General features: G+C 43.1%; 1 protein-coding gene across 3 annotated transcripts in view; it reads right to left on the bottom strand.

Moving 5' to 3' along the window:
* The window catches only part of IL16 (interleukin 16), a 208,973-nt gene that overhangs the window by 44,483 nt on the left and 140,423 nt on the right, over nt 1-24,067 (bottom strand). For all 3 annotated transcript variants that reach the window (XM_077472002.1, XM_077472003.1, XM_077472004.1), the window contains 2 exons: nt 13,807-14,225; nt 4,725-4,848 (listed from right to left, as the gene is read on the bottom strand). In XM_077472002.1, the coding sequence (XP_077328128.1) occupies nt 4,725-4,848; nt 13,807-14,225 (543 nt within the window). The remainder of the gene's footprint in view (nt 1-4,724; nt 4,849-13,806; nt 14,226-24,067) is intronic.

Raw genomic sequence — 24,067 nt, 5'->3', positions numbered from 1 at the left:
AATGACCATTGGTTTTGGCTATTAGTAAGCCATTTGTGAGTTTTAGGAGGGAAGTTTCTGTGGAGTGCTGTGGGCGAAATCCAGACTGAAGGGGATCAAGAAGGTTATTCTCAATGAGGTGGTCGCTCAGTCAGTTGTAGACTAAACGTTCAAGGAGTTTGAGGCAAAAGAGAGTAAAGAGATGGGTCTTAGGTTGTTAAGATTGAGGGGGTCTAGTGAGGTATTTTTTTTGGTATGGGAGTGACTAGCGCATTTTTTAGAGGGTTGGGGAAGATGCCAGTAGAGAGTGAGAGGTTGAAGATATGAGTTAAAGAGTGTAGGATAGAGCCAGATGGTGACCGTAGTATTTGAGAAGGAAAAGGGTCCAGGGGCAGGAGGTTAGGTGGGCATTACAAAAAAGTTTAGTGACTTCCTCTATAGTAGCTGGGTTAAAAGAGGGAAGTATTGATAGTGAAGGGGGACAAGTGAGGGAGATGTCTGTAGAGTGGAGATCTTGGGGCGAATTGTCTCAATCGTGTTTTTGAAGTGATTAGCAATCTCCTGGGCAGTGAGTAAGTTAGTGGGTGGAGGTAATGGAGGACGAAGTAGAGTGGTAAAGGTACAAAAGAGTTGACAGGGACTGTGTGAGTGGGTGTTAATGAGAGTGATAAAGTAGGTCTGTTTGGCAGTGTGGAGGCAGGAATGGTATTTTTGGAGGGCAGATTTATATTGTCTGAAATCTTGCTGTGACTTAATCTTACGTCACAGACGCTCAAGAACACCCCTATGTTTTTTGAGGCTTCTGTTATTGTCTGTATGGCAGGGTTGTAGCGGTCAGGGCCTGATTCTGTGTGTAGTGAGGGGGGCGAAGGTATCCAGGGTGGATGACAGTTATATATAATATAAACGCTCTCAGGGAACGGAGCCCGAAACACAGAGCATCGGACAGATGATCCAGCAGAGGACACAGCAGGGGGATATCACAGGATCCTGGTGACAAGGTAAGTAAGCTGTACCAAGCTCGGGGTTACCACTAATGGTACTGAAATTTAGCCACACTCAGGAATACAACAAGGGTATTCCCGAGTCTGGCTCGGGGTGAAAATTCAGCACCATTAGCCAGACTCAGGATCGCATCGCAGGATCCAGGATGAGTTTACTTACCTTATCCCCTGGATCCAGCGATGTCCCCCCACTGTGCGAGCGAGCCATCCTCCGCTCGATCTATCACAGAGCCAAGCTCAATTCCCTGCGAGCGTTGCGACGCCCAAATTAAAAAAGTGAAACACACAATATACATACAGTATAATGTAATCTTACAGATTACATTGCTGTGTGCAATTATTTCACATCCCCTTTGTCCCTAGTGTTCTGCCCAGTGCTCTGCATGAAGTTTTATAATATAAAAACTGTTCTTTCTGCCTGGAAACAGGAGATTGTCCATAGCAACTAAAACTGTCCCTTTACATCAAAAATGGTTTTAGATCAGCTAGAAAACAGCGATAATAAATTAGAATCACTCGCAGAATTGAGGGATAGCGATTTGTGGGGAGATCCATCATCAAATATTGAAAAGTAATGACAGTGACAATTCTGCAACTGAGCAAATTTCAGTGTTTTTGATATGATTACATTATTGAATCAATTTTATTATTATTATATTATTATTTGGTATAATTCTTTATAGTTACTTATTATATTTAAATTTATGATTTTGTTTTTCAAATTTTATCATACCCGGGATGTCTACTAGACTTGGTTTGGGCAGATTTAAGTGAGTTATTCCTAAGAATTACAGGACTACAATATAAAACACCAAATTTCCATGCAAAATAATTGTACCGCTTTCAGCACCAAAAATCTGAAATAATCATACCGCCAGGAAGGTTAAGCTTTGACAAAAAAATATGGAAGCTGATCGGTTTCTATGCAGAGCTGCAGCAAATCTTGCACTCTGGTTTTAGTAAACCAACCCAACCTTAAGTCAAGTACTTTGTTCTTCTACTATTAAAGCTGAAACTTTAGCTGAGGCTGGTATAAAAAAAAAACACCATTCAACTACATATTTTTTTTTTATCATTAAATTAATTCTACATGCAATTAGTATATGTGCCTTGATCTGTCCTGAAATCAGACTTCCACAATACTTTGCACAACAGTACTCTAGACTGGAAAAGCAAGGGACAGCACTTTGAATTAATCATAACTCCACTACTTTACAGTGTTATCAGTCTAACACAAGAACACGCTTCCAGGAGACTTTACATATTTGTGATCTCATCAGTGTGCTGCTGTTCCTGCATTGTACAGATCCAGGGTCAGATCCTGGACGAGGCTGCATTGCTTAAAGTGGGGTGCGCCCTAAAAAAAAAAATTAAAAAGTCAGCAGCTACAAATACTGCAGCTGCAGACTTTTAATAATCGGACACTTACCTGTCCCAAGGTAAAGCGATGCGGGGGAATGAAGCCCTCCCTCATTCCCCGCTCCTCTTGCGGTGCCGACATTCTTACTGTGGGCACCCAGTTGTGGCTTCACAGCCAGGCACCCACTGCGCATGCGCGCCGTGATATGCCGCACAGTCATCTGGGACACGTGACAGGTCCCAGATGACTGTGCGGCGCCGAGGGAAAGTGATGTCACCAGCCCGGGTACTGAAGGAGGCAGACTACGAGGGACCCCCTAGCAACAGGCATTTAGAGGTGAGTAAAACTTTTTTTTTTCAATTATTTAAAAAAATTTTTTTTTTAGGAATTTTAAGCTATTTTTTTTATTTCTTTTTTTGGTGGCAACACCACTTTAAATGCATTACAGTGTGCAGGTAGGTCCAAGACCTTGCCTTAGTGTCTAACGAAAGTTTATGAGTCACAAGACTTGGCGGACAGAATTACACATAATTTGACAGCTAAAACTGTAAACATATATGTACTTCAACTGCATTACCCTGAGGATTCATTTTAACTAATGGCCATTGCAATTTGACCTAAATTTAACACATAAGACTGATTCCTATTAAAGCATCCTATGGGGCTGATTTACGTAACACAAACTGGCTGTTCATTTTGCAAGGGAATTTCATACCTCCCAACTTTTTGAGATGGGAATGAGGGACACCTATCAGCAAAAGTATACAGGCATAGGACACACCCCTTTAAAGGAGAATTGTACAAAAAAAAAATATAAGTGCTTTTTTATCACTACTATTCCTTTATATTGGCTTTTGGAATTTACAAATTCAGCAATTTAGAAATCAGATGAAAGGTTTAGCACTGGGAAAAACACTTTTTGATAGATACAAAGTGCATTTTATATATATCTATATAGATCAGACCAAAATGAGGGACAGAGGGCTAATGCTCCAAATCAGGGACAATCCCTAGAAATCAGGGATAGTTGGCAGCTATGGAATTTTAACTAAGCTCAGCGCATGTACTAAAAATTCTGTTTGCAAGGAATAGCCAATGACATGCAAGGGAAGAAAAAAACAAAACAGTATTTATGCTTGCACATGATTGGTTGATGGAAGTCAGAAGAGATTTACTTCATTTACTAAGCTAAGTGAAAATGACCTTGCAAAGGGGTTTATTTACTAAAGCTAGAGAGGGCAAAATTTGTAACAATTCTGCAGAGAAACCAACCAGCTTCTAGCCTCAGGTTGTTTAATTAAGCTTTAGCAATAAAACCTGGAATCTGATTGGTATCTGCAGAATTGTGACTAATTTTGCCCTCTCTAGCTTTAGTAAATAAACCCCAAAGCGACCAGCCTATTTGACATTAGTAAATAAACCTATGCGTCTCATTTATCGGTTTAAATTAAAAACAAGCAATACAACAAACGGAAAAATACACAACATAATAAATGTTATCTACAAGAGGAATGGATCGCACATGTGAAAAGGAGCCTAAGGACGTTCAAATGTTATATACAAAAAAATATAATTTAAAAAAAATATTTTTTATTCTTGTGCAAATGATCAAAACCAAAGCAATTTTAAATATAAATGATCTTGCACGGTTGATATTCACTGATTCATATAGTAGAGCAGGTTTTTCAAAAGTGAATAGCTGGATTCTGGAGCGGGATATCTCTAAAAATAAAATAAATAATAAAGGGTAGCATTAAATGTGTAAGTAATTAATAAATGCATCCTAACCCGTGATTTCTGTAAAGAAATATCTATCTACTTGTGTATGTGCCTAACGTGCCTTAACTGCAACTTTTTTTTTTACTCATGATATATTCTTTACACCATTTCCTCTATCATGTCTAATTAACACATTCACTGAAACTATGTATTAAATTATAATGATTTCACTAAAGTTTCCCATACAGGTATATGCAGTGCACAAGTGTTTCTCTAAGAAATGGTTTCAATATAATTAAAATCATAGTTACATAGTTAGTCTGGTTGAAAAAAGACACACGTCCATCTAGTTCAACTAATAGAAGGAAAAAAGATTATACAATCCTATATATATAATCCTATACCCACAGTTGATCCAGAGGAGGGCAAAAATATATAATCAATTCAAAGTGCAATGCCAGCATGCAAACAATGGAAACCTACAGATCACAAGCAGGTGACAGGAGCCAGCACCGTTTATGTATCTTTTCTATTTAGTTGCTGTGAGTTCTTGCACTTTGAACGTCGCCATTGCCCTTTGCTTTGCCCCAACTGAATAAGTCCTGTTGCAGGGAATCATTTTGGGAGCGCATTGGCCAAGTTTGGGTCGGATGATGACATACCTGAGTCCGGAGATATCTGATCAGCAGTTGTTGTATGTGAAGAGTCAGCAGAAGATAAGGATGTATCTAGCACACTGTGGGCTGTCAATTGCTGGTTTCCCTTTAGAATCAAATTTCCTGCTTCCTGTTTAACAAAGCAGACATGTCAAAAACAACCCCGGCCACATCATTTTAGTTCAGCGTTAACCATTCATTACAGCACATCGTGGGCACAGGCGTACAGTACTACGTGCCAATTCACTATGTGTTTTCATTTGCAAGTAAAGATGCAACCAGAATTAAAGCTGAACTCCAGGCAGATACAACAACACACGTTTAGGAAGCTCTGTGTTCATAAATTAAAGTGATTATAAAAGTTATTTTTTTCTTTGTTTTTAATAACAAACATGTTATACTTACCTGCTCTGTGTAATGGTTTTGTACAGAGCAGCCCCAATCCTCTTCTTCTGAGGTGCCCCGGCGGCGCTCCAGGCTCCTCCTCTTCATCGGGTGCCCCCAGGGAGACACAGCAGGACTTGGCCCCGCCCCCACGCTCTCGTGTCACTGAATTAGATTGACCACAGCGGGAGCCAATGGCTCCTACCTATCAATCTGTCCAATGAGGACAGAGACAGTGGCTGGAGCTACTAGGCTGGTGCTCGTCACTGGAACGGACGGGATCAGGTAAGAAAAAGGGGAGCGGGAGCTCCAGGGGCAGGTGCAGCACAGAAGGTTTTTCACCTTAATGCATAGAATGCATTAACCTCCCTGGCAGTATGATTATACCTTTCTTTTTTTTTACGTTTACAGCAGTAAGAATAATGAAAGATAGATCATTAGTTACTATGGGGTCGATTTACTAAAACTGGAGAGTGCAAAATCTGGAGCAGCTCTGCATGGTAACCAATCAGCTTCTAACTTCGGCTTCCGTAACCCCCCTGGTGATATGATTATGTCAGATTTTTGAATCTCAAAGCGGTACATTGTTTTGCATGGAAATTTGGTGTTTTATATTGTAGGCCTGTAATTCTTAGTAAAAACACACTTATATCTGTTCAAAAAAAGAGTGTAGTAGACATCCCGGGTATGATAAAGTTTGAAACACAAAATCATAAATTATAATATAATAAATAACTATAAATAATTATCAAAAATAATAACATAATAATAAAATGTATTCAATAATGTAATCAAATAAAAAACACTGAAATTTTCTCAGTTGCAAAATTGCCGCTGTCGTCGCTTTCAGTGTTTGATGACAAATTTTCACGCAATCACTATCGCTCAATTCTGCAAGTGATTCCAATTTACTATCGCTGTTTTCTAGAGATCAATTTTGCTATGCTGTGATGCAAACCATCATGGCTGCTGTATTATATGTATACTTCCATACAGCTGCCTTTGCAACTTGGAATGACGGTAAAATGAACCAGTTGAGTCGCTTTTTTACTCCCTTCAACCACAAGTATAAAATTAGGCTTTACTCAATAAAATAAAATGTTGGTGTCTCCTGTACCCATCTACCACAGCCCTGTGGGTTAAAGAAATAGATGGTGGCTGAGGTTTGTGGACATGGGTCTTGGGATAATCTATCCAACAAGTTTATACATAGATAAAATGCTCTGTTACTACCAGATTTTCTACTTCTGTGCTTCATTTTCATAATAAAGAACTGGCAACGTTGTTACATTTGTATTTAGTAATACAGCTTAAGAAGGGTTGTATATTTATTGCATGTTCTGTAATTATACCCCGCCTGTCATGTCTGTAATATTTATTGTGATATGCCACACAAGCGCATACTTCCTATGCTAAACCACATCCTGTGCTGCTTCTCTCTCTCTTTACACTGACTGTGTACCATGAATAAAAGTGTCTATAGATCTTTATTATTTCATGTTTACTTCTCTCTCTAGATTAAGAGGAGCAACCATTAGAAAACAACTTCTAGAAGTTGATGTGTCCTCGATGATAAAACCCTCCTTTCCCCCAGAATGGAATTGTCTCTTGTTAGAGTTCCTCTATATAGCAGTTTATTACATATCACTCATCTGTACACTAAGGTCCAGTTCACACCGGAGTGATTTGAAGCATGTTTCCTGAAGCACTTCTAGATTCTCATTAAATTCAATGGTCCCCATTCACACCTGAGCATTGTGTCACTTGAGCAGTGGCGGGTGGTGCTCAAAATGTTTGGGGTTGGTGCAAAAAAAACATCAGTTGCAGCCTCACTGTGCCATTAATTGCAACCTCTGTACCCATCATATGCAGCCTCTGTGCCTGTCATATGCAGTCTCTGTGCCCACCATATGCAGCTTCTGTGCCCACCATATGCAGCTTCTCTGCCCATCATATGCACCTTCTGTGCCTATTATATGCAGCCTCTGTGCGCATCATATGCAGCCTCTGTGCCCATCATATGCAGCTTCTGTGCCCACCATATCCAGCTTCTGTGCCCATTATATGCAGCTTCTGTGCCCATCCTATGCAGCCTCTGTGCCCATCATATGCAGCTTCTGTGCCCATTATATGCAGCTTCTGTGCCCATCATATGCAGTCTCTGTGCCCATCATATGCAGCCATTGTGCCCATCATGTGCAGCCTCTGTGCCCACCATATGCAGCTTCTGTGCCCATTGTATGCAGCTTCTGTGCTTACCATATGCAGCTTCTGTCCCCAGCATAAGCAGCCTCTATGCCCATCATATGCAGCTTCTGTGCCCATCTTATGCAGCTTCTATGCCCATTATATGCAGCCTCTGTACCCATCTTGTGCAACTTCTGTGTCCACCATATGCAGCTTCTGTGCTCATCATATGCAGCTTCTTTGCTCACCATTTGCAGGTTCTGTGCCAAATATTTTGCAGCTTTTGGCTCACCATATTCAGTTTTTGTGCCCACCATATGCAGCTTCTGTGCCCACCATATGCAGCTTCTGTGCCCATAATATGCAGCCACTGTGACCCAACCCCCGCCCCCCCCCCAGCTTGCCATAAGACCGGCACTTACCCCATCCGGGTGATGGCAGCAAGCTGTGGGATGGGCAGGCGATGGATCCTGCATCCTCCATGGTTCCAGCGCGTCCCCTCCTCCATTCAGCGCAGTGCAGGGCACGCACATCGGCAGTACTACCCCCCTCGCGGGAAGAGGTCCGGCACTTACCTGGCTGTTGGGTCCCCTACGCCTGTGTCTCAGTGTGTGGGCAGCAGCTGCGGTGGAGGAGTCTCTCTTCCGCCAAAGCTTTGGCCAATCAGGAAACAGGTCTCACTGACCTGCCTCCTGATTGGCGGGGAGGCATTGTGGTGTAAAAATAGCGAAAATGTATTCGCTATTGTCAGACATCAGGGTGGGATCAGGGCGCACTCTCTGGGCCCCCCGAGCCCACCCTTTTTTGAAGCCTACTAGAGACTCAGGCTCTAATCAGGTGCTTCAAAAAACAAACAAAAAAAACCCCCCTCCCATGCTGCCATAGGAGTCCATGCGTCCTGACAGGGGCAGGGAGGTGGCAGGAGGGACAAGGGGGGGCGATGCCTGTGCTTCCACAATGCACGGGCCGCTCCTGCACTTGAGGCTCGTTGCTCAAAACTTGATAAAGTACATGAGCTTCTTTGAGTCATGTCTTTTTGGACTTAGACTTTAGACTTCAATAGGAATGTCTAAAATGCCTCAAAATGCATGTTTTTTGTGTGTTTTTTTTTTTTGCTTCTCTTAACCCCTTCAGCCCCGGAAGAATTTGCCCCCTTTCCTGATCAGAGCACTTTTTGCGATTCGGCACTGCGTCGCTTTAACTGACAATTAAATGCGCAGACGTGTGATGTGGCTCCCAAACAAAATTGATGTAATTTTTTCCCACAAATAGAGCTTTCTTTTGGTGGTATTTGATCACCTCTGCAGTTTTTATTTTTTGCGCTATAAACAAAAAAAGAGCGACAATTTTGAAAAAAACACATTATTTTTTACATTTTGCTATAATAAATATCCCCCAAAAATATATAAAAAACGTTTTTTTTCCCACAGTTTAGGCTGATTCTTCTACATATTTTTGTTAAAAAAAAATCACAATAAGTGTTTATTGATTGAATTGCGTAAAAGTTAGAACGTTTACAAAATAGGGAATAGTTTTATGGCATTTTTATTCATTTTATTATTTTATTTTTTTACTAGTAATGGCGGCGATCAGCGATTTTTATTGTGACTGTGACATTATGGTGGACACATTGGACATTTTTGACACATTTTTGGGACCATTGTCATTTGTACAGCAATCAGTGCAATACAAATGCACTGATTCCTGTGTAAATGACACTGGCAGTGAATGGTTTAACCGCTAGGGGATTTGTATGGGTTGTGTGCCCTGGGGAGTGTTTCTAACTGTGGGGGGGGGGTGTGGCTGTGTATGACACATCACTGATATCTGCTCCCGATCACAGGGAGCAGAGATCAGTGACACTGTCACTAGGCAGAATGGGGAGATGCTTGTTTACATTAGCATCTCCCTGCTCTTCCCCCCTGTGAGGCGATTGTGGCTATCTCTTAAGGGATCGAGTCCGTGGGACCCGCGACCTGACTCACGGAGTTTGCCGCCGGCCGGCCGCCTCTTAAAGGGCCATATACAGGTACGTTAGTTTGCCTGTACGAGCCCTTCTGCCGACGTATATCGGTGTGAGGTGGTCAGCAAGCGGTTAATAACTAGCTTTCCATTGGCAAAAATGCATAAGTCTGAAATCACCTGAAAATGCCCCCCAAAAAGAAGTGTAGAAGAATCTCTAACCTCTTCCAGTCTAATGAGAACCATTGAGGCCACGGACTGCTGACATCCTTTAATATGTAGTGGTTTGTGAGGCATAGTGGGTGCAAAGATGGTGAAAGTCATTGGGCGCCAGACACCTCTTGGATGCAAAAGAGGTTTTATTTCTTTTAACAGTCCTTTTTATATTTTGCAAGGGAAAGAGGGTTAGGGCCAGGACACCCTTAAAGTGGTTGTAAACCCTTACAACCAACTTTGACCTACAGGTAAGCCTAGATTAAGGCTTACCTGTAGGTCCAAGAAATATCTCCTAAACCTACACGGTTTAGGAGATATTTGCCGAAAGACAGGCACTGCTGTCTACGGGCGCAGGCGCACTGAGTGTGCCACGGTCAACGTCGATATGCCGCGAGTGGCGGCTCCCGTGCGCATGCGCGGGAGTGACGTCATTGCGGCTTCGCCGAATCACAGCGGCGGAGCTACGAGACCCACTGAGAAGATGGATGCGCCGGACTACAGGGGACAGCGGTGACTTCGATGGCTCCTGTGTCAGGTAAGGGACACATAATGGACTACTATGCGATGCATAGTAGTCCATTATGCTTTACCTTTGCAGGGAATGAAAGAGGAAGTAAACCCATCAGGGTTTACTTCCTCTTTAAAGTGGTGTTCCCACCAAAAAATAAAAAAGTGTTTAAAATTCTTAAAAAATAAAATAAAAAAAATTATTGGAAATTTTTTTTTTTACTCACCTCTAAATACCTGTTGCTAGGGGGTCCCTTGTAGTCTGCCTTCTTCCTTGCCCGGGCTGGTGACATCACTTTCCCTCGCGCCACACAGTCACCTGGGACCTGTCACGTGTCCCAGATGACTATGCGGCGTATCACGGCACCCATGCGCAGTGGGTGCCCGGCTGTGGAGCCACAGCCGGGTGCCCACAGTACGAATGACGGTGCCGCGAGCGGAGCGGGGAACGAGGGGGGGCTTTGTTCACCCGCATCGCTGGACCCTGGGACAGGTAAGTGTCCGATTATTAAAAGTCAGCAGCTGCAGTATTTGTAGCTGCTGACTTTAAATTTTTTTTTTTTTTAGGGGCACCCCACTTTAAGTGGTTGCAATTTCAATTGGCAGACTCTGACACTTAAACAGGAAGACAGCCATACAGGGAAGGCCTCCAGCAAGGTGCCACTTTGCACGTGCAGGTTTGCTGTCTCCTTTGGCAACAGTATTTAACCGTTCCTAAGGCACAGTTATCTCAGCTTCACTACAATGTCCACTTGTAGCTCTTCAGCCCCTTGAGCTCCTAGTCTCTCACTGGACTCTCTGATTCACTGACTCTGAATCCCATGAGCTCCTCTAGGCTTTTGCGGTGGTATCTCCCACAAGTGTCACCCACACTTCCCTGCTGGGTCCCTAGCTTGGCACTCCAGATAGCTTTCAAGCTTCACCCCTGCTGACTGGCTCAGTCTCTGACTTGACAAACAAGGCTGCTTTGCAAGAATCACCTCTGCTGGTTGGGTCTCTGCCTTGATCGCCGACTGAAGTTTCTCGATTCTCCACCTGGCCCATTCGGTAAGAATGTTACTCCGGTACTTTCTTCCTTTACTCACTGTGGTCACTGGTAAAGGTGGTTGGCACCTTAGTGGCGACAGCTTCCCCTTTACCTCCGACCATGGCAAGTTCTCCGGCCGGCAGAACCGTAAATTTTTGGTTGGACTGCAAGCCGCAGTTCCAACCCCGCGCTGCCCTCTTACTTTTGGATAGGCCCTCACGCAGCCTGGCAGCCAGATGCCCCCAGGCTAGGCCCAATCTCTGGCATAGCAGCCCAGGGCAAGTGACACACGTCCACCCAGTGCCATCTGGGTGGCACAGAACATAGATCACCTGACTCTACCCAAATATATATAGGCTTTCCAAGCAGGCCAAGGGATTCAAGAAAACCCCCCGTCCATTCCCTGAGATATCGCATATACACATAACTTGACCATGAAATGTCCTTCTTACATCTAATACCACCAAGTGCCCGGCCACCTAGTGGCAGAAGAGAGAAGTACAACAAGGCCAAACTTAGGGAGAAATCAATGGATCTCTAACAACTATTCACAGTAGCTACTCCTGACAAGGAATTTGGTGAGATGTTCCCTGGCTAAATCCCAGGGCACTACAAACATGTGCATAAAAAACACTTCAAAAAAGCTTGCAGAAATTCAAGCTCACGTGTGAACCCAACCTAAAGTATGAGGATAGTGGAGAGCCAACTGTTATTTTTCAACTCTCTTAATGTCTTGACTTTGTCTGTTGTGGTTGCATTTACACAGCAATGTATACAATATACTATTTGACTGACATCCAAATCTGCCCAGACTATGGACACTGGACAAGTTAATATCAAAGGCACCCTGAGGTCGATTTACTAAAACTGGAGAGTGCAAATTCTGGTGCAGCTGTGCATGGTAGCAGATCAGCTTCTAACTTCAGCTTGTTCAATTAACCTCCCTGGCGGTGATCCCGAGTCTGGCTTGGGCTGGGATTTCAGTACCATAAGCGGTAACCCCGAGCCAGACTCAAGATCGCATCGCTGGATACAAGGAGACTTACTTACCTTGTCCCCTGGATTCAGCGATGTCCCCCTGCTCGATTCACACAGTGCTCCGCTCGATTCACACAGTGCCCAAATGCCGCCAAGCTTCATTCCCTGCGACGTTACGGCGCACGGGAGCGGAGATCGGCGCCAAATTCAAAAAAGTAAAAACACACACAGTACTGTAATCTTACAGATTACAGTACTATATAAAAAAAAGACACACCCCCTTTGTCCCTAGTGGTCTGTGCAGTGCCCTGCATGCACTTTTATATTATAAATACTGTTTTTTCTGTCTGGAATTTGGAGATTGTCCATAGCAACCAAAAACTGTCCCTTTATGTCAAAAGTGATTTTAGACCAACTAGAAAACAGTGATAATAAATTAGAATCACTTGCAGAATTGAGCGATAGCGATTTGTGGGGAAATTCGTCATCAAACACTAAATCTAATGACAGCGACAATTCTGCAAATGAGCAAATTTCTGTGTTTTTGGATTTGATTACATTATTGAATAATTGTTATTATTATTTATTATCATTATTTATTATATTATAAATTTTATCATACCCGGGATGTTTGCTAGGTTTGAACAGATTTAAGAGAGTTATTCCTAAGAATTGCAGGCCTACAATATAAAACAGAAAATTTCCATGCAAAATAATTGTACCGCTTTCAGCACCTAAAATCAGAACTAATCATATCGCCAGGGAGGTTAAGCTTTGACAAAAAAACTGGAAGCTGATTGGTTTCCATGCAAAACTGCACCAGAGTTTGCACTCTCCAGTTTTAGTAAATCAACCCCGCTGTGACAAACTGATACAAGATTATGAGACAAAACAATGGAACAGATGTAAGGTGGGCTCTGATGAGCATTCCTGGTTGTAAAGCGGGCTCTAATGGGCACTCCTAGATGTAAGGCGGGCTCTGATGTGCATTTCTAGATGTAAGGCGGGCTCTCATAGACAATCCTGGATGTAGGGTGGGTCTCCAATGGGCACTCCTGGATGTAAGGTAGGCTCTAATGGGCACTCCTGGATATAAGGGTAACTCTGCTGGGCACACATGGATGTAAGGGGTACTTTGATGGTCACACTTAGATGTAAGGCGGGGCTCTGATGGGCATTCCTAAATGTAGGGAGGGTCTCTGATGGGTCTATTCTGCATGTAAGGGGGAAATCTGCTGGGTATACATGAATATAAGTGGGATTCTGATGGCCACAATGGATGTAAGGCAGGCTGTGATAGGCACTCTTAAATGAAGGGTGGGTTCTGATGGGCACTTCTGTATGTAAGGGGGATTCTGATGGGCACTCTTGAATATACGTGTGGTTCTGATGGGCACTCTTGGATGTAAGGCGGGCTATGATGGACACTCCTGGATGTAAGGTAGGCTCTGATGGGCACTCCTGGATGTAGGGGGGGAGTCTCTGATGGGCACTCCTTGATGTAATGTGGGCTCTAATGGGCACACATGAATGTAAGGCGGGCTCTGATGGCCACTATGTAAGAGAGAACTCTGATGAGTACTCCTGGATTGAAAGTGGGGCACTGTACTGGGCACTCATGGATGTAAGGAAGGACTTTTTTTGCACCAAAAAAATGTGGTTACCCCTGGTCTTTACAGACAGCTGTGTGTATGATTGATCAAGTAAATCATTTCTCTATTGCAAAATAGGACTCATGAGAAATAAGAACTAATGTGGCGGTAGTTGTTGCACTTTTTATAGATAACAATGACACCAATATGTTTTGTAATGATATACTGTACTTACACCATCCTTTGTGTCTTGCTTATAATATTTCCTAGGTGGTGGAGCTGGTTTTGATGTTAACTTCCTAACGATGATCTCTCCTGTGTGGTTACTAGTTTTCTTACAGAGGACCTGAGTTGAGGTTAAAGCATCACTGGCAGTAGGTGAATAATCTCCCAGCTTTACAGGAGCAGAGTAATGAGTCTGTATGGGCTCTGTTCGCACAGGCACGTCCACACTGTGCACTCTACCCTTCAGACCGTACAGTTGGCAGGAGTCTGGGTTCAGGCTCATTGACCTGGGATTATAGTTGCTGTCACTGCTGGATCGAACCATTTGCCTCTGCTCCCTCCGGCTGTAATACAGGTATGCAGCATGCTTCTCGATGCAGCTTTCACATTGATATTTCCCATGGCAGCACGAGGCCATCTTCCTATCACCTGCAAAATACATTATAAATAAATCCACAAAAATAATGTTAAAATATCAAGAGCAGAGAACACAACACAGGGCCCTAATGCAGAGAACAGAATACCCCCCTCTCCTGAGTTAGGTGGTAGTATCCCTATCCCCCGGACCAATTGTATTGCAGGTAATGCCAATGAGTTTTATTGTCTACACCAGGGGTCTCCAAACTTTTCAGTGCGGGGGCCATTTTGAATATTTTACAAATACATACAGAGTATCCTTCTTAACTCAAGGTCCCCATCTAGGTCTCCCCTTACATCAGGGTCCCCATCCAAGCCCCCCTTAGATCAGGGTCCCCATCAGAGTCCCCCTTACATCGGGGTCCTCATTAGAATTTCCCCTTGTCGGGATCCCTATTAGAGTCCTTCCTTATGTTAGGGTTCACATCTTATTTCCATTTACATCTAAATCCCCATCAGAGTCCTCCCTCACGTCTGGGTTCCCCTTATATCCAGGAGTGCCCATAAGAGTCCCCTTCTACATCTGAGTCCCCATCAGAATCCCCCTTACCCCAGAGTCCCGATTTACATCAGGGTCCCCATCATAGTCGCCCCCTCAACATCAGAATTCCCATCAGTGTCCCCATCAGAGTCTTCCCTACAGAGTCTGGGTGTGAGTTGGGGGGATTAAAGCAGAGACCATAGGCAGCCTCCGCTGACCTTAATCCTCAACTTGTGCACATTCTGGATATGCCAGTGACCCTAGCCATAGGCTGGACAAAAATTTATTTGGTTAATTTGGTTGGTCAGCAGACTGGTTGGTGAGTTGAGCTATGGAATTGTTTTTGTCTTACATGTATATGCCCTCCATGTGCTCCTTACTGTGAAGGCCAGTTATGGGTGTGGGCATTGGCCAGTTTTTTGTTACTGTTTGTATATATGGTCGGGGGACACACTGGGCACCTTCGCTACCATTGAATGAATGAATGAATGAAATACTTGTATAGCGCACAATGCGAACTGAATCGCCTCTAGGCGCTGTGGCGAGCTTTGATCATCTGCTAAAAGAGGAAGGTCTTGAGTTTTTTCCTAAAAGCCAGGTGATTTTCTTCCAGGCGGATGTTGATTGGTAGAGCATTCCATAGCCGAGGCCCTTGGACAGCGAATCTCCGATCACCCTTGGATTTATACCGGGCTTTGGGCACGAGGAGGAGGTTTTTGTTGGCTGATCGAAGACTGCGGTTTGGTGTGTAATGATTTATTTTCTCCATTAGGTATTGCGGAGCTTCTCTATGCACGCATTTGTGGGTGAGGCAAAGGGTCTTGAACGTGATCCGATTTTTTACGGTTAGCCAATGTAAGCTCCTCAGTGAAGGAGAAATGGATTCCCAGGGTTTTTTCCCTGTTATCAGCCTTGCCGCCGTGTTTTGGATCAGTTGTAATCGCGCAAGTTGATATTGTGGTAATCCTATGTAAAGCGAGTTTGCGTAGTCCAGTCGTGAATTAATGATTGTTCCAACTACCACTGCTTTGTCATTCTTTGGGATAAAAGGGATGAGTCTGTGAAGCATGCGCAGCAGATGGTGAGATCGACTGACTACAGATCCTATTTGCGCATCCATTGACATTTGTGCGTCTAAAATAACCCCGAGACTCTTCGCTTTGGTCTTTGGGGAGATAGTCTGCCCAAAGACGGTTGGTGGAGACCAGGAGGTTTTGGTTGCGGGCTTATGATTTGGGTGTAAGATAAGAAGCTCTGTCTTTGATTGGTTCAGCTGGAGGGAGTTGGTGGTCATCCAGTCCTCTATTGATTTGAGGCAGTTTTCAAGTTGTTGTTGGTGATCTTTTTTTCCATTGATCCGGAAATAAAGTTGTGTGTCGTCAGCGTAAGAGTGGAAGCAGAGATCTGAGCATCTGATGATTTGAAGCCATTGTGCTCTTGCTGGGTGTCCAGTGTGCTCCTGTTCCTTTAAGAGGGCTTGGGCAGCCTCCAGGCTCACCTGTCCCACATCTATCCATTCCATGCATGCACTTCCACTGTGGAGACACTTATAAATTTGTAGTGTTAGGACTGCAAGCAACGCAGAGTGCTGTGATGAGGCCTTACAGCTTTCACATGCGTTTGAAAATGTGTGCTAACTAAACCCCTGCTTTTAACAGACGGTTAGGCCCCTTTCACACATGTGGACATTATGTCCGTATTTCATCCATCCATTTGCGGATGAAATACGGACATACATGCATTCCTATATCCGCAGACACCCGCTATCTTCCGCCTCCACTATTGTCCGATTCTGCAGACGGAGGAAAATTCTATTTTTCTATCAGTCTGCAGAGTGGATCGGATGAACACGGACAGACAGTCCCTGCTCATCCGATCCCCCATAGAGGAGAGTGGAGAGCTGACAGGGCAGTCCCTACACAGTGTGCTGGGACCGCCCTGTCCACCGCCGGCTCAGCGGGGACAACGGAGCGATCCTCGCTGAGCAAGCGGATCATCACGGGGCGGATCATTACTGATCCATCCCGTGTGAAAGGGGCCTTAGACAGGTTCATTTTGTTGGTCAGCAGACTAGTTGTTTTTCAATAAATATATATTTTTTAAGTTTTGGATAGAGTGGAGAGGAATTGGAACAACTGCCAGTTTTTTTGTGTGTCCCCTTTAGGAAGGATCACCCTTACTACGTATCCTGTTTACCATTATCACCCAGAGTGAAAGTGAAGGAAAAAAATCACACATTTTGGGTTGCCACCAGACCAGCAATAAAGCAGACATTTTCCAATCGAAACACTTTCGGGGGATTTCGTTTTTACTTCCTGTTTGGCTATGGAACAGGAAGTGAAGGAAATCTCCCCAATGGGACAGATGGTAAAAAGAAAACCCTCCTTTACCCTATCCAAATTGAAAACAAGTTTTGCCTTCAGTCCTACTTTAAATATGAACTTTTACAACGTCATGTTGGATAAAAAAGAGGAAATGTTTAGTGAAACTTGCTGAGCCTTTAGCCTTTGTGTTAAATGTATACATGCAAATATTTAAGCGGAACTTTAACATTAACTGAAGTTTCACTAAATACCAGTATAGCCCCCTCACGTGTAGCCACTAAAGAACTATATGTGACATTATTTTATTATTGTATTCTATATATTTTTATTTTTTTTAACAATGAACAGAAAAAAAGAGGAACAAACTGCCTGAAATCTATAATAGGCTATTCTTTTTATTGTACTAGCTCTAACAGGCAGGACGCTCTGATTCCCCCCTGTATTGAATTGTATTGTAACTGTACTATCTGCCCTCATGTTGTAAAGCACTGTGCAAACTGTTGGTGCTATATAAATTCTGTATAATAATAATAATCAATCAATCCACTTTAGTACAACCAGCAGTGATAACTGTGTTCTGCCGGCAGGGAAGACTCCCTGCGACCAAATCCCCCTCCCCCAGAGCAGGACATAATAGCGCCATGGGAGGGATTCCTCCATTAATACGGACTGTGTTGATGGGAGAATTGAGCGATTTCCTTATGTGTATTGGGGTGCTTTTTAAAATGAATGCATCCATGTGCATACCCACGATGCATAGTTGTAAATCCACTCTCAAGGTAACTTTAACAGAACAAAGCCTGCCTGCATTGATGGTAGCTAATATGAACAGCACGGCTCTGCTGCAAGGTCTGACCTATTGTCTTACTTTTCCTCCGCTGGAAATATCTGACAGCAAAGGAAGGTGTGGTGGATCACAAGGGAGCAATCCTGTTGGAGTCCTAGGGCCAACAGCCTTAATGGGCTCAGTAGTGTATTTTAACTTCCACAAGAAGCAACAAAAGCTTAAGGCTGGTTTTACACTTGTGCAAATATATATATATTTATATATATATATATATATATATCTCAAATACACTGCCGCTAACTAACCTGCCTGTCTAATCTAGCTCAAACTATCTCCGTCCACACACTATACACGGCCACTATGTAGGCAGCCTAATATAGTGTGGGGGCGTTGACTTAGTCCCCCTGAGCCATGATTGGCCAAAAGCACATTGCCATTGGCCAATTATGGCTCTCTCAGCAGAGCACGCTGTGATTGGCCAACGCATGCAGGACAGGTGCATGCTTTGGCCAATCATCATATAGCAATGCACTGCAATATCACAGTGCATTATGGGGTGTTCTGCGCTGCTCAAATCCCCCACGAATGCCCCATATGTTTGGTTGGTTTGAGAACAAACGAACACCCGATATTCGAGTCAAACTTATTTCAATAGCCTAGAATAAATCATTATTCTAGCCAATGAAATTAATTAACGCCCGAGTGCTTAATACGCCTATACGAGTCTAAACGTACCTCAATGGCAAAGGGTGTTTTTGGTGCTGCTTTTCTGCTGCTAGGAGAAAGGTGTTCAGGAGAGCTGGGCAAACACCATTTCTGCATGAGGTCTTAAAAATACCATATGTTCAAAATATTTCTTGAGTTTTACAAAATCAGAAAGTCAGATGGACAAATGGACAGCCTTAGGCCCCTTTCACACATGCGGACATTATGTCCGTATTTCATCCATCCATTTGCGGATGAAATACGGACATACATGCATCCCTATGGGATAGCGGGTGTCTGCGGATGAACATCCGCAGACACCCGCTACTGTCCGCCTCCGCTACTGTCCGATTCTGCAGACGGAGGAAAATCCTATTTTTCTATCCGTTTGCAGAGCGGATCGGATGAACACGGACAGACGGTCCGTGCGCATCCGATCCCCATAGAGGAGAGCGGAGAGCTGACAGGGCGGTCCCCGCACAGTGTGCGGAAACTGCCCTGTCCGCCGCCGGCTCAGTGGGGACAATGGAGCGATCCCCACTGAGCGAATGGATCATCACGGGGCGGATCATTACTGATCCGTCCCGTGTGAAAGGGGCCTTAGGCGATGGTTATTTTACCGAATGCAAATACTGAATGCAAAACAGGGACCAAAGAGTAATCTCTTACTTTAAGCTGTCAGAGTTATATCAGAAGATACAATAATTACGAGAAAGGCTGATAAAAACAAACAAGCGATCATAAATACAAAGAAATTGGATAGAAAAAGGCAGAAGAAGAAGGCCAAAAGAAAAGGGAAGGAGAAGAGAAGTAGAGGAGATGAAAAAGACAGGAGACATAGCGATCACAGGTAATATATGCGTCTGGCAAATCCAGTTGGCAAGAAAGTAGAGGTACCTTCCAGGGACGTGCGGTGAGGTCAGTGGCTGGTGAGGCACTGGCTAGTATTAGAGCCAGATACACACAGGTTACACAGGAGAGCAATAATTCTATCTCTAGACCTCCTCTTTAACGCTAAACAAGTAGCCTGTAAAATTTGTCAAAGCGTCTCCTATGGAGATTTATAAGTACTGAAGTTTGGCGCCATTGCACAAGTGTGCGCAATTTTAAAGTGTAACATGTTAGGTATATATTGGCTCGGCGTAACATGTTTCATATTATATAAAAAAAAAAAAAATGGGCTAATGTTAGTGTTTTTTTTTTTATTCACAAAACAATTTTTCCCCCCAAAAAAACGCATTTAAAAAAATTGCTGCACAAATACCGTGTGACATAAAAAGTTGCAACAACCATCATTTTATTCTCTAGGGTGTCTGCTAAAACAATATATATATATATATATATATATATATATATATATATATATATATATATATATATATATATATATAACAAGTACTAGTATCACTGGAATGAACACACAAAACACAGAGTATTGAGAGTGTCAACCACTGATCCCAGCGCCCTACGAAGTGAGTCAAAATGCACCCTAACAAGCTGCTATCATACAAAAAGACAAATCACAAAGATATATAGTATACCATATCCGTACCCTTGTTACCCCATATATACCATATTGACAGCGCTAGAACAAAAAAAAGAAATAATCAAAAATAAATAAAATGTAATATATATATGTGCACCAAAATAATGACATATATAGAGGATAATAACTCTATGTTTAGAAAGAGTCACTAGCAAGTGTCCATAATATTTCCAAACATATAAATCTCAATTTTCAAATGAGCTATCACACTTCGGAAAAGTTCAAAAGAGAAGATCCATCTCCAAGAAAGAGAACACCAGTGTGCGAAGAGTCTGACGGCCGGTGACACCCCTTATGGTAATTCACTCACCAGAACCCAAAGGGTTAACAGGCACTTCACTACGACTGTGAAAGCAATCCCACTAGTGTCCCTCTGGAGAATCTTCTTATCACACCACCATAGGTTCCTCACTCTCGGGTTCCCTGATCTCTCATCGATAAAAGTTCACTTGATTCTCATTGACAGCACCAGATCCACATATAGAAAACAATAAAACATAGATTCCATAGTGCAAAACTGTTTTATTAATTAAAACCACTCATGTGCTTAAAACCATACGTACACAGTGTGCACAGCAAAGTTTCACATTTAAAATGTCACTGGCAGCGATATCGAGGTAGTCTCACCGCAGTCCTGAGTGTGTTCGATCTAATAACGCCTCAGCTTCCACGGCGGGTCCCGGGTAACCACTCCAATAGCCTGCTCTTTGGTGACGTGTAGCTGCCTGGTCACGCCCATACGCGTTTCGTCATCACGTCTTCGTCTGTGGACATCATCCCCTTTGGCTAAGGGGGATTCCGAAGGGACAGTTTCTCCATGTGAGGAGAAACTGTACTTCTGATGATGATTACCTGACACAAGTGTCTCTAGTCAGAGATAAATTTGTCGAAAAAGGGTATTCAGTTGAGATTCTGGATCAAGAATTACAACAGGTTCTTCGGGTACCTCAGGAACAATGTTTACGACCCAAAGAAGGCAAAACTGGAAACACACAAGAATGGGGTTTTATTAGTACGCTGCATACTCAATATAAGGAGGTGGAGGGCATTATCCAAAAACATTGGAATATTCTTAAATTGGATAAGACTCTCAGGGATGTTATTCCGGATAGACCCAGATTTATATACAGGCGGAATTCCACCTTTGGGGATAAATTAGTTAAAAAGGTTCTGGATCCTCCCTCTAAGCCTCTTATGTTTTGGGATAGAGCTGGCTTTTATGCCTGTCGCAACTGCCGAGCTTGTAAATCAGTACACAATCATTTGCGAGGGTTGGACCAGTTCACCTCTACTGGAAATGGACAAAATTTTAAAATCGACCAATTCATCACATGTGTAACTACGCATGTGGTATATGTTCTCCAGTGCCCATGTGGGCTCATGTATGTAGGACGTACTAAAAGAAAGTTATGCACTAGGGTAGCAGAACATATTTATAATATCTCTATTGGTTATAAAGAGCATAGCGTTTCCCTACATTTTAGACGTGAACATGGTAGGGATCCAACAGGACTCAAGTTTTGGGGAGTTGATAGGGTCTTTCCTGATTGGAAGGGCAGTAATTTAGTCCGGGAGATATCGAAACGAGAAACGGAGTGGATTTTTCGTACAAACACTTTGAGTCCCTACGGTTTGAACATAGAGGTAGACATTAACTGCTTTATTAGCGACTATTGATTTTATCCACTATAGAAGAGTTGAGATTTTTGTTTGAGCGCATTTTATACTATATAATGCATGGGTTCTAACATTCGGTAATTCTGATATTATTTTATTTTGTTTTTTCATTTTTAATTTTATTTTTATTTTTATTTATTTTTTATTTTTTATTTTATTTTTATTTTAATTTTCATTTTTATTTTCATTTTTATTTTTATTTTTATTTATTTTTATTGTTACTGCTATTTTTACTTTTTATTTTTATTTTCAATTTCAATTATTATTATTATTTTTATTATATTATTTCGGACTACAGTTTTGTTTGTTTTTTGTTATTATTATTTTCTTATGGTTCTTATCTCTGGTATAAAGACCGGATAATGGGGAAATTGTGCTTATTGGTTGCATATATTTTGAATATAAGTGATTTTGACATATTATAATTTGTTTTGATGCAGATTTATAATATTTGCAATAATATGCCCCGTATTTTAGACGATTATTTGGATTATAGTAATGACATGCCCTGTTTAAACTAATATAGGTGATGGGGTGGGCATATAGATATTTTAGATAGGCTATAAGGAGAAGCTTTTGTCATTTCTATATCAGTATCCTTGTCGGTACGCTGATAGCTTGCACGGCGGGACCTAATGACGTAACAACAAATGAAGCGGAAGTCTTTCTTCCTTGCCTTTTCCTTAGGCTAGCGACTGATTTGTATTAAGCTGTTGTCATGACGATCGCTTACACGGCGATGCCATGACATTTTTATATTGAATGCGGAGGTCAGGGGGCCGGACGTGGGCGTTATCTCGATCCGTCTTCCCGCCCCGCAAGGTATTTAAATGTATTAGCTGCGTTGCCTGGCCACGCCCACAGACGAAGACGTGATGACGAAACGCGTATGGGCGTGACCAGGCAGCTACACGTCACCAAAGAGCAGGCTATTGGAGTGGTTACCCGGGACCCGCCGTGGAAGCTGAGGCGTTATTAGATCGAACACACTCAGGACTGCGGTGAGACTACCTCGATATCGCTGCCAGTGACATTTTAAATGTGAAACTTTGCTGTGCACACTGTGTACGTATGGTTTTAAGCACATGAGTGGTTTTAATTAATAAAACAGTTTTGCACTATGGAATCTATGTTTTATTGTTTTCTATATGTGGATCTGGTGCTGTCAATGAGAATCAAGTGAACTTTTATCGATGAGAGATCAGGGAACCCGAGAGTGAGGAACCTATGGTGGTGTGATAAGAAGATTCTCCAGAGGGACACTAGTGGGATTGCTTTCACAGTCGTAGTGAAGTGCCTGTTAACCCTTTGGGTTCTGGTGAGTGAATTACCATAAGGGGTGTCACCGGCCGTCAGACTCTTCGCACACTGGTGTTCTCTTTCTTGGAGATGGATCTTCTCTTCTGAACTTTTCCGAAGTGTGATAGCTCATTTGAAAATTGAGATTTATATGTTTGGAAATATTATGGACACTTGCTAGTGACTCTTTCTAAACATAGAGTTATTATCCTCTATATATGTCATTATTTTGGTGCACATATATATATAACATTTTATTTATTTTTGATTATTTCTTTTTTTTGTTCTAGCGCTGTCAATATGGTATATATGGGGTAACAAGGGTACGGATATGGTATACTATATATCTTTGTGATATATATATATATATATTATATATATAATGTTTGGAGGTTCTGAGTAATTTTCTAGCAAAAAGAATTATGATTTTTACATGTAGGAGAGAAGTGTCAAGCCGCGTACACACGTGGCGGACTGTCTGGCCAACTTAGTCCGTCAGACAATCCGACGGACAGTCCGTCATACTTTCGAATGAACGGACTTGCCCACACACAGCACTTTTTGAGCGGACTAATACGGCGGACTAAGTCCGCCATACTATCCGCCCTACTTTTGAAATGAACGGACTCGCCCACACACGCGGAGGAAAGTCCGCTCATTTCGAGCGCGTCTCCAGGTAGGCGGGGCCCGCGAAGGAGACGTCGCTGACCCCGCCGACTGGTATGGACTTAAAGGGGAACCCCAACGCCGAAAAAAATCTGCGTGGGGGTCCCCCCCAAGTCCACAACAGACCCTTGTCCGAGCACGCTACCCGGCCGGCCAGGAAAGGGGGGCGAGCGAGCGCCCCCCTCCTGAGCCGTACCAGGCCGCGTGCCCTCAACATGGGGGGTGCCTTGGGGAAGGGGGGGCCGCGCGGCCCCCCCACCCCAAAGCACCTTGTCCCCATGTTGATGAGGACAAGGGTCTCTTCCCGACAACCCTGGCCGTTGGTTGTCGGGGTCTGCGGGCGGGGGGCTTATCGGAATCCGGGAGCCC

This window comes from Lithobates pipiens, unplaced genomic scaffold, assembly GCF_037356315.1.
Source record: "Lithobates pipiens isolate NorthernLeopardFrog02 unplaced genomic scaffold, aLitPip1_a1.2 Scaffold_8, whole genome shotgun sequence".
NCBI lineage: Eukaryota > Metazoa > Chordata > Amphibia > Anura > Ranidae > Lithobates > Lithobates pipiens.
Note: the sequence above shows the minus strand (reverse complement) of the source record. Positions and strands in the feature narration are given on the sequence as shown.